The sequence below is a fragment of the Octodon degus genome, unplaced genomic scaffold (assembly GCF_000260255.1).
Source record: "Octodon degus isolate 3935 unplaced genomic scaffold, OctDeg1.0 scaffold00054, whole genome shotgun sequence".
Lineage (NCBI taxonomy): Eukaryota > Metazoa > Chordata > Mammalia > Rodentia > Octodontidae > Octodon > Octodon degus.
In genome coordinates this window covers 12999846-13011150 of record NW_004524630.1, presented here as the reverse complement: position 1 = coordinate 13011150, position 11305 = coordinate 12999846, and the positions used below count along the sequence as shown (strand labels likewise).

The 11305-nt window shown below is 56.8% G+C and overlaps 1 protein-coding gene across 1 annotated transcript in view; it reads left to right on the top strand.

Annotated features, from left to right (window-relative positions):
• Iqsec3 (IQ motif and Sec7 domain 3) overlaps positions 1 to 3984 on the top strand; it is a 104292-nt gene extending 100308 nt beyond the window's left edge. The window contains exons 13-14 of the mRNA XM_004633396.2: positions 95 to 144; positions 3266 to 3984. Coding sequence (XP_004633453.1) covers positions 95 to 144; positions 3266 to 3700 — 485 coding nt within the window. The 3' untranslated portion in view covers positions 3701 to 3984. The remainder of the gene's footprint in view (positions 1 to 94; positions 145 to 3265) is intronic.
• Positions 3985 to 11305: the final 7321 nt, after the last annotated feature.

Genomic DNA, 11305 nt, shown 5'->3' with positions numbered 1-11305 from the left:
AGGAGGAGGAGGAGGAGGAGGAGGAGGAGGAGGAGGGTGGGCCGGCCCAGTCGGGACTGGTAGAGAATGAGCGCTGTGCTGTTTACCTTCAAAGCCAAGAGGGACGCCGCGCTGGGGGAGAAGCCCACGGACAGCCCCGGGGAGGTAAGTAGAGGCCTGGCGCATCCAGGCGAGTGTCTTCGTGCCCCCTGTCCTTCTTCTCACCTTCTCTGTTGTTTCTCTTCTCAGGTATTAATCAGTGCCTCCCCAGCCCGACTCACCATTTTACCCATTTCAAGAGATACAATTAAAAGTTACTGCTAGCACGAGTAACACCACTCTTCCAGCGTCTAGTTAATCTGCCAGCACCTTCCGCCCACTCCCAGCCCAGCCCCCTCCCAGGGAGCCCGCCCACCGCACCTCACAGCGGTCCTCCTGTACCCCACTCCCCTCTACACAAAGCTCTGCTTGGCCAGAGAACCCTGTGTTCCTTTCCCCCATGTGAGGGAGCCAGGGCTCCCCCTGGAGAGTCACTCGAGTCAGGTCCCAGGTGGTGCTCTGTGGACACCTTTCAGAAGCTGGAGTGCTGAATGAGGTCACAGAAGGGGTTTCTCTTTGAACCAGCTGGTCCCCCATGAAGGTGGCTGTAGTAGGGGTGTGGACATGTGAATGTGGCTGAGCAGGGCTGGGATTGTCCTGGAAGGAAAGGACACTGGGAAAGGACATGCGGGTCCCTGCCGGCCCCAAGGTCCTCCCAGAGGGGGAGTATGCAGCTGTCCCAGCAAGTCCAGCTGTGCCACAGCCCCCACACTGACACCCCCCCCCCCGCACCCTGGCAAGCCCCAACCCGCATCTTTGCCACCAGGACACCAGTTGCTCATACAGACAAACCTTTCCCAGTCCCACTTCCAGCTGGAGGCCCCCTAGATGTGAGGAAGGAGCCCCTCTTGCCAGGCTGCTGAGCCCTGGTCACTGCAGAACGCCCTAGGAGCTCAGCTTCCTCCCCACCCCCACGGCCCCCACCCCCACACACGAGTGTCCGGAGCAGGCACCCCTACTCGGAGGAGCTTCCGCCCGGCAGCTGGCCAGCCCCTGGGTGGGTATTCCATCCCCACCTTCCTCTCCCATCTTCCCACAGCTGCCCATCTCAGCCTTGCAGATAGACACTCCAAGTTGCCAGCCCTGCCCCTGCCCTGGCCCCAGGTGCGCAGCAGGGACCTTGGGGACTGGAGATCTGAGTCTGTCTTCCCTCCCTCCACCTGTCCCTGTCCTGAGGGGCCGTGTGGCTATCTGCAAGGCCCCCTCCCCTCAGCTAGCTCCAGGGCCCTGCCAGCCCCGCTCCCCTGCACAGAGGACAGCCTTGCCGCCCCATGGCCTCTCTGCTGGACCCCAAGCTCTCGTCCTCTGCCCTCTCCATCATTGCCTGGCCGACCCCTCTGGCAGGCGCTTGTCCATTTTCTCGGAGCTGTTCTGACCTGCTACTCATCTTTCTCTCTCTCTCTCTCTCTCTCTCTCTCTCTCTCTCTCTCTCTCTCGCCTCCCTCCCTCCCTCTTTCCTGCACAGGGAGTGAGAAGAGGGTTACAATGCAAACACAATTTTGCTGTCACATCCTGCTTTTCACTTACTGACCATTAAAGATGAAGGACCCAGGCTGGGGTTGGGGGGCTGGGGGCACCCACAGTGGAGGCAGAGCCCACACGTGGGAGTGGGACAGGAAGCCTAGGCTGAGGCCAGAGGCTGAAGGTCAAGCATCAGCCAAGTAGAAATCAGCCCCTTGGTCTGGACTGGGTGGCCAGGCATTGCCTGAGGCGGGGTGGCTGTGAAGGGAGGTAGAGCTCTCTTAGCCTGGTCTGGTGGCCTCAGGCCACGTTTCTCTCCCTGAACAGTTGGGAGTGCATGCATGCCCTTCGGCAGTGGTGGTGACAGAGGCCTTCTTTAGGATAAGAATCACAGAGGTCCCCAAGATGAAGCGGCCTCTGGCTGTACCTTTGTCTGCTCTCTGTCTGCTGTGTGTCTCAGCAGGACAGCAAGGGTCTTCACTCATTTAGGGGATCCTGGGGCTGGAAAAGTGTGGCTCAGTGTGAGGATGATAAAGCCTGCAACACGCAGACTACTGTGTTGGAGCAGCGGAAGAGCTCAGGCCTTGCCAGGGGCGTTAGCATCTAGGAGCGGTCAGATCCAGGAGCACCCTCGGCAATGTTCCCTTGTCCAGCAAGTGGAGCCAGGAAGTGCTGGATCCCCAAAGACACAGGGCTGACCTGGGTTAAGGTCTATTCGCCTGCAGCTTTGATGTCCTTTCTGTGCTCTGAGCAGCGGGCTGTAGGTGGTAGAGCCCAGGCCAGACAGCAAACCAACTGAAAACATCCTGAGAGCCAGGGCCTCAGCCTCCCCACAGGGTCTAGGTGTCTGGAGGGTTTGTACGGTGTCACAGCTCCTACTTGGGATACTTGGGGGTAGAGACATGGGGAGGAATTACATCCTTGTCTTTCTAGAATGCTCTAATATCCCTATGCTCAATTCTGCCACCTCCCATTGCTAGCAAGACAAGGCCAGGCAAGTTCACACTGACCCCTGTGGCCTGCGGGGGGGGGGGGTGTCCCAAGGGCCCTGGGACACCTCCTCCTGCACCCCAGGGATAAAGGCCACAGTCCCTCTGACTCTCCCCACCTCCTGCTGCCAGGTAGCCTTAACCAGAACCCAGCTCGGGTTGAAAGGAAGGTGGGTTCTGGCAACCAACTCTGCCTTCAGATGTGCCGGTTGGCTTGAATGTAGGGCCATGGACACATGGTGTATGGGAAGACAGAACATGGTGTGTGGGAAGACAGAACAGGTCCAGAATACCCCTTCAGTGGTCTCTGGCATTCTGAGGTTTGGGTACCTTCCGTGATATCAATATGATGAGGTTCTCTCTTTAAAGAAACAGGAGGGAGAAGGGATCTGGGAAGGATCAGAAATGCTTAGCTTTGCCCTCCTTGGCTAAGCTCAGCACTGGGAAGCAGGGAGGACCCACAGGCATTGCCAGCTTCTCACGCTTCATGCCTAGAGAGGCAGGCGGAGCCCGTCTTTCTGATGATAGACATAGTTAACCCACCCTCAGGCTCCGAGCTCTGTTCTCCCTGGTCAGAAGAACCAGGGTCACAGCCGGCTTTCCTCTGGATACAGAGTGGAGCAGAGGCTGCAGAGATGGGTGCAAGGGAGGGAGGCAAAGGGAGGCTCGGAGCAGCCCGCCCAGCCCTGGGAACTCGTCTGTAACGTGTCATGCTTCTCTGGCTGTTTCTAAACTAGGTGTCAATTCACAACAGGCTTCAAACGTCCCAGCACAACTCCAGGCTGGGGACCGAGAGGGGAGCGCCAGCGCCACTGCCAGACCCGCAGCCTAGCCCTTTGAGAGAGCAGCCCCCACCACTGCCGCCGCTGCCACCCACACCCCCAGGCACCCTGGTGCAGTGCCAGCAGATTGTCAAGGTCATTGTCCTGGACAAGCCCTGCTTGGCACGCATGGAGCCCCTGCTGAGCCAGGCTCTCTCCTGCTACACCTCGTCCTCCTCTCATTCCTGCGGCTCCACACCTCTGGGCGGCCCAGGGTCCCCGGTCAAGGTCATCCACCAGCCTCCGCTGCCTCCACCCCCACCCCCTTACAACCACCCTCACCAGTTCTGCCCACCCGGCTCCCTGCTGCACCGGAGGCGCTACTCCAGCGGCTCCAGGAGCCTGGTGTAGCTCTGCCCCCAGCAGGCTGCTGCCCTGGGAAGGCTGGCCACCAGAGGGGGACTCAGCTGCACCCCATGTCCTGGCATTCCTGCTCACCAACCACTGTTTGGAAAGAGAACCCTGATCCCTGGCATGTGGACATGCTTGATCCAGCCATCCTGCCCTTACTCAGCAAGCACCCCCAAACCTGGAGACACCGCCTCCCTCTCCCAAGGCCTTGCACAGCCAGGCAAGGTGACATCTCGGGCCACCACTCTTCCCAGTTGGGCCATGGAGCAAGGAAACTCCGAGCTGAGGGGCTGAGTAGCTTGCAGGCTTGAAGTCTGTTTATGGCCAAGCCTCTGCCCATGAGCAGGAGCAAGAGGCCTGGGTGACCAGCTGCAGCAGCATGCCCAGGATGGAGGGTGGCCAGCGGCCCACAGCCAGGTGCACCTGTGGCGGGGCTAAGTGAGGAGGGTAGCCCCAGCTCCCTGGGGGTCCAGCTGGCAGGAGGCCAAAGGAGGAGTTGGTTCTACGCCCCTGTCTTCTGGCCCACCAGTCTCAAGAAGCTGCTCCTGGGTCCTCAAGGACTTCAGCTGTCCTGGGCCCCTCTTCCAAGAGCCTTCTCAAGAGCTGCCCCAGCTTCAAGAAAGCTCTGAGAGGAGGAGGCAAGAGGAACACTTGGCTCTCTACGTCAGTTCAGTGGGGCCATGACATTATGAGGTTCTGTCTCTGTAAGATGTGCTTTTAAAAGTCATTTAGTAGCTCCCCAGCCAGCCCCCGTAAGACCCAGGCAAAGCCAAGTGCACACAGGCATTGGCATGTAAACACACGAGAACCAGGCTAGTTTCTTCCACTGTTTCCACAGAAACAAGGGGATCTACCCAGTGGGGGTTCTGGTAGAGGTTCTCCTGGGCTCAGAGTCCCGGCTGCCCCTTGCATGACTCAGTGGCCTCCAGGAAGAACTTGGACCAGGAGCAGTGGGGCCCCTGGGGACTCAAGTCTCCCAGCAGTCTTAGCCTTTGCAGTCCTCTCTGAAGGCATAGAATGCCTCCGGCGTGACTGGCTGAGTCCCTTGATGTCACAAAAGAGAGCCAAGCAGGGCTGCTGGCCTCCCATAATGAATAGCGGCAGAGAGCCAGCCTTAGGTGTCCGCAAAGCCCCAGCCCGAGGACAGACAGCAGAAACCGTGTGCTGCAAGCGGCCCCACTGTGGTCTTGTGCCTGCAGCTACATCCCAGCCCTCCCTTTCAGAGCCCATTTAGAAAGCCTCCAAGGAAATGTGATAGATACTGGCTTCTCCAGCCCTGGCACGTGCCCGATGCCGCCGAAGCCTGGGCCAGGCAGGAGGCAAGAATAATCCCCACCCTCCGAGGGGCCAGGTGACCTAGTTTCCTGTGTACGTGTGTGCACACCCAGACGTCACCGTGAGATCACACACTGGGTTTATTTCTGGCGCTGGCTTTGTCAGCCCTGTTTCCATAACTTGGGACCCATTAGCTGTGTCCCTTGTGACTGCCTCATCAGTCCATTTGTTTAGCTCATCCCGGCTGCCTCAGGCCCTCCAGGGGCCATGCCAAACAGAGATGCTTGGACAGGAGCCTGCAGGAGAGTGACAGAGCTGACAGAGGGGCCCACAATCCAGACCCTGAGCCAGGGTGGGAGACATCAGAGTCTCCAGGGGTGACGGAGCTGTGGGGGTGGGAGTGGGGGACTCATGAGTGAGGGGCTGAAAACAGCCCAAACTGTGAACAGGAAGCAAGGTATGAGGTAGGAAAGAACGTGAGTGGCAAGTGCAGCCAAAGGTACTGATGGCGCGCGCACCGTTGGCGTCCAGGCTGCTGAAGAAGGAAGGGACAGCACAGACAGCTTCACACCCACTGCCAGGGCCTTGAACCTGCTCCCTGTGTGAGCAAAGTGCCCACTTCCTGTGGGCAGGCACAGCAATGCCTGTCTCCCCCCACCCCACCCCCGCGTACTTGGCCAAAGCCCAGCTTCCCTTGTGGCAGCAACCATGGTCTCAGGGCTGACTCAATGTGCAGGCACCCAGCCCCTTGCCCAGGTCAGAGGCCCATCCTGCCTTGCTGGGCTCCGTGGGCAACAAGGGCCTCCTGCACAGAAAGAGACTAGGTGGGGTTGGCCACACCAACCCAGGAAGAGTCAGGACAGGAGATGAGGCTCGCCCTCCTCACCGATGGGCAAGCTGGAGTTCCCAGCTGCTGAAGCCTCCTCCTTCATTGGTCAGCAGGATAGGCTGGGACCCTTCTCTGTCTCCTCCCCAGAAACTAGGGATGTCCTCTGGCCTCCCTGTGGGAGCAGCCACATCAGGGCCTCCCAGAGGGCCCAGCAGAGATGCTCAGGGGCCCTCCTGCCCTCTCAAGACTAAGGGCAGTGCCGTGCTGACCCGTCACCCTGAGGCAGCCCCACTTCATCCACCCTCTAGGCCTTACTTTGGGGGACCTGGGCTCCTCTCCCATTTTATCCATTTGGCCCAAGTCCAGCATCAAGAGTGGGAGATGAAACTAGCTCCCTCACCCCTTCAGGGCAAGTCGCACTGCCAGACCTGAAGTGGGCCGTCCACCACTTGTCCTGGAAGCCTGCTCTCTGTCTGCTTGTCTATCTCAAAGGTATCTTCCTCCTCCACACACTTGGGTCCTGGACCTTCCCCCTCCCCACCACCTGTGCACCAGAGCCTGCCAGGATCGCTCTTGTAGCCAATAGGCTTCCCTGGTGACCATCTGTTTGTCTGTCCCTGAGTTCTGGGGGACCTCTCTTCTCACTGCACCCCTCCTTGCGCGCACCCTTCACCCTGCTGGAGAGATGCCTCTCTAGGGAAAGGCAGGGTGGCTGCACCCAGCAATTAATCCAAATGGCAAATATTTTGTAACAAAATAGCCCAGAGGTATTTTATCTGTTCAATTCATAGAGTTTTAGAGATTATATTGAGATATGTCACTTGAGGAAACTGTGTCCGTTGCTTATTTGTTCTTGTACAGACAGTGTCTGTCGCACGAGGGTCTGGCCATGGGCAGCCCTGGAAAAGCCAGATGCTAGCTGCTCTCACCCACCCCTGGCACCTTCCTTTCACTCCAGGATCATGTTCTCACAACAGGAGGTGAATAGGAATCTCTGTATGGGGAAGGTGAGGACCAGCCCTCTGGTACAGCGCTCCAGGGCAGGGCTGGGTGCATAGATGGGAAACCACCCGTGGGTGTGCGGGCCAGCCTCCATGTGCACACGCAGAACAAGTTGGGGAAGTGGGGGCAGCTGTGAAGTCCCACAGCAGCCAGTGCGCACCCAGGTATGTAGTGCAGGGCAGCAGCTAGGAGCTCCCACCAGTTTGACTTCCTACAGTGAGAGCGAGGATCCTTTGGGGAGGTGAGGGGGCCCATCCCACTGGGCAGATTTGATCCTTGGCCTTGGGTGACTCTCCACCTACACACACAGAGATCACACACATGCACACACACACGCACGCACGCACGCACGCACATCAAGCCCCAGACTGAACCACTAAGGACAGGGTCGGGTCTGACAAGCCCTAGATGTGGCTGGGATAGAGGACTGGGACATGGTTGGGGCAAGTGCTTGGAGCTGCTCACTGTATCGTCTGAATCCTCCCACTGCCACCCTGGGAGCTGAAGGAGCATCAGCTTCTGGGAAGGGGAGAAGACAGTGACCCAGGGGCTGGAAGGTTAAGTGCGGGAGGCTGAAATGAGGCTGGTGGAAATGGAAGGGCTCTGAGAACATTCCCAGCCCTGGGCCATCTCAGCTCAGCTCCGCCACGGGGTGCTGGAGACGCGGTGCCTTCCGCAGTGGGCACAGAAGGAGCGAGGCCTCCAGCCACACAAAGGCTGCACCGTGAGAACAGAGCAACAGCCAAGATGGCACCTCACAGAGGGCACCCAGCTCGCAGGCTGACTAGAACTCTGAACTCAGAAATCGGGGTGTCTCAGGGGTCTTCCACAGGCTGCATCCTCTTAGCTTCTGTTAAAGTGACAGCAACCATGAGCTCCTGCTCTTTCCAGGAAACGGGAAATTCCAGCAGAAGCAGGGGCCAACGGGGACCAGTCCCTCCTTGGGAATTCTCTGACCCAGCAAGTGGAGGCCCGGCCCCTGCAGGGACTGGGTCAGTCTGTGCTGGGAGAAGGCCTGGGGCTGTAAGGACCCTTGAGGCATGTTCCCGGATGCCAGTGGGTGGAAACTGTCTTCTCCCACCTCCAGGGCCCTGAAGTCACCCAGGAGGAATGGCCGCCCTCTAGTGGGAAAGGGAAACCATTGCATGCTGACACAGCCCCTGGTGGTCAGGATCCTCTGGGTCCATTTGCAAAAAGGACCAAGGCTTGAGTCAGTCCTTCTGTAACCCTTAGCAGATGGGAAACATACATTCATCAGTCATTTACTTAGAGTCCTATCAGGAAGGGGTCCTTGGATTTACCAGTTTCTGGGTGGAGCAGTGGCCAGGAATAAGGAACTAGAACTAGAAATCAAGGTGGATTCAAGAAGCTTCTACACACCTGTAGGGCGACAAGTGCCTTCCAGGTGCAGGGGACAGACAGGGCCCAGGACAAGCAAAGCTCCTGCCTGAAGGCTCACATGAGGAACCATCCACAAGAGACAAGAAGGGAACCAACCACGGTCATGTGAAGTACAGTGATGTGGTCAGGGTGATATGGAGGGCCCGTGGTAGAGGGCACATCCATGCACATCCTTTCCAGGAGAAAATTCAGCCAGGTCAAGGTCAGGTCTGAAGGCACTGAGCAGCTGCAAGAGTGAAATGTTGTTGAAGCAGAAACAAAGACAACCGGCCAAAAGACCTGATGTATGAATTTACTTACATGAAAAAATAATTAGGGCTGGGGCAATAGCTCAGCAGCTTAAGTGCCTGTCTAGCAAGTGCAAGGTCCTGAGTTTGATCCCTGGTAGGTACCAAAAAAAAAAAAAAGAAGAAGAAGAAAAAAAATAATCTTTCTAAGGTTCAAAATGGGTCTTTTTAGAAAATATTTTCACTGAGGAAATCATAAAATTGGTTTTCTCCTCTAAATCCAGGTCAAAAGCATTGGTCAGAAAGAGAAATGGGCTGGGGAGGGCAGTCGGGTAGCTGCAGTGGGGCAGAGAAGGCAGCCACGCAGGTCCTAGGCCACCACTCTGGGCCCCAGGAAGCACAGGACAGCAGTGGTGGAGCCCAGCAGCTGGACGCCAGGGCAGGTGCTGCCCAGCACAGGGTGCATATGTGGGATTCTGATACTTGACAAAGAACGAACCAGGTTGGGGCGTGGTCAGCAGGCAGGCATCCTGCTGCCTGCCTCGCCCTAGCAGGACTCAGGTTTTAAGAAGTAACGTAGTGGAGCCCATGGTCTATTCTCTACTTGGCTCTGGGGCTGATACTTTTCCTACCTTAACATTACCCCATAAAAACACGGAGCTCTCAGTTCAGAGGTCTTGGGGTGAGCCAAGGAGAATGTGGTCTGGGAGCATGCTTAGCCATGCAGATATCCCCTTGGGCAGTCTCTGCCGGTCTCAGTGCCACAGACAGCTAAGTTAAGTAGACATGAGTAGACAAGCAAGGCCGGCAAGATAGCTCAGTGGTCTAAAGTGCCTGCTTAGGCAAGCTTAGGCAAGCGCAGGGACCGCAGTTCGATTCCTGGCACCACCCTGCCCCCAGGGTGGGCTGAGCTGGCAGAGAGAGAGAGAGAGAGAGAGAGAGAGAGAGAGAGAGAGAGAGAGAGAGAGCTCAAGGGAGTAGGTGCAGAAGGTGAGAACACATCTCAACTGTTCACTTCCCTGTTGGATCAATCTTAGCTAAGCAGCTATACTTATAATTCTCTAGGTTGACTGTAGTTTGACCCCCAGTGAACCGATATTGTGATTCTGCTGTATAAATTATACTAATAAAAGATGTTGGTGGAGGCCCCCCCCCCAAAAAAAAACATTACCCCATAAAACTGCAGTAAGCTGATCTTCTCCACGTCCCCCAGGGTTGCACAGTGCCGCTGTGGGCCTCACGCAGCTCCCTCTTCTCCCCTCCTCTCCCAGCCCTGGTAGAGGTGTCTGATTAACCATTCCTTTCTGGGAGCCACCATCATCAATCAACAGGCTGTTGGCGCCAAGATGAAATCAACTTCCGGTCAGTCCTGTGGCATCCACAGAGTTCCCGTGAGGGAAGGCATTTCCGGGAGGTGGTTCTGGAGCAGAAGGAGCCAGGTTAAAGGTGTGGACCAGTAGAGCTGCTAGGGGAGCTCCATGTGCCCACTGCCCTCAGACTCTTGGTGGAAAACAGCTCTGCTTCAGTTCCACTGGTGCCACACTCCTCAGAGGCCCAGGGCTGCTTTCTCTAGGCTTCCACATGACTCCCCCCAACCCATCCTGGGCCCAACTGGGCTGCCTGGGGAGCAGGATCCCTCCTGCCCTCACCTCAGGTAGACCCTTTAGAGGCAGGGCTTATTCTGTCCTGGAGAAGGTGAGGTCCATCAGAGGCCATCAGCCAAGAGCTCTTTCCTGTTCCTGTTTCCCTCCTAGGAAGGCCCCAAGTCTAGGGCCAGATCCCCAGCCCCAGTATAGGCACAGGAAGACTAATGGAGGGGATAGGAATAGGCTGGGTCACGTCCAAAACTGATTCCAGCAGGAAAATTCCATCCAGGATGAGTCTCATGATGCAGGAACTCAAGTTCAGGAGACAGGGGCAGGGATGGGAATTGTCCTGCCTCTCCTCTTCCTCCCTCCCACGGCCCTGCAGGTCTGGGCAGTTTTGCTCCCTTGAGAACCAGGCAGCCTAACACCACCCCCAGCCCCTGCCCCTCGGTGCTTCCTGCTCCCATGACCCAAAGACTGAATGACCTCATGCCTGGCTCTGGGACACTGTGAGAACCAGCTGCAGGGGCCAGAGCGCGCCTCGGGGATCTGGCACTTGTGAGCACGTTTCCAGCTCCTTGGACCTCCCTGCCCTCTCTCCCGCAGGAATCCCGACCCCTAACCCCCTCCCAGGACCACCTCAGTCTACTCTTAGGGAGCTGCAGCCAAGGGTGAAGGAGCCCTTCCCCCCGCACAGGAAGTCACAGAATCCCCAACCAGACCTACAAGCAGATGAGCAGGTCAGGCAGTCCAACTTACTAGAGTAGTTATCCTTTTACAGATAAACTTAAGACATCACAGAGCCTGGTGTGGTGGCGCATGCCTGTAACCCCAGCACTTGGGAGGCTGAGGCAGGAGGACCTCTGCAAGTTCGAGGCTGGCCTGGCCTAAGATCAAGGCCAGCCTAAACTGCATAGTGAGGGCCAGTCTCAGAAAGACCAAAAAAAAAAAAAAAATGTTACAAACAGAAAGACAGATAAGCCCAAACTAAGAAGAACATAATAAACACAAAGGCAGAAGTTAAACGTCTACCTACCTACCTACCTACACACACACACACACACACACACACACACACACACGAACACGCACACACGCACGCGCACACACACACGCCCTCCCCCATCAGGCCAAAAGATTTGACTTTGTGTATATTCTACTACATTTTCATGGAATAGACAATTCTAATCTCATGTTAACTCTTTCAGAAAGGAAAAAACATTCGCTCACTCCTTTGCATGAGCCTAATGTTACCTTAAAAGCAAAATCTAACATAGACGAGGCC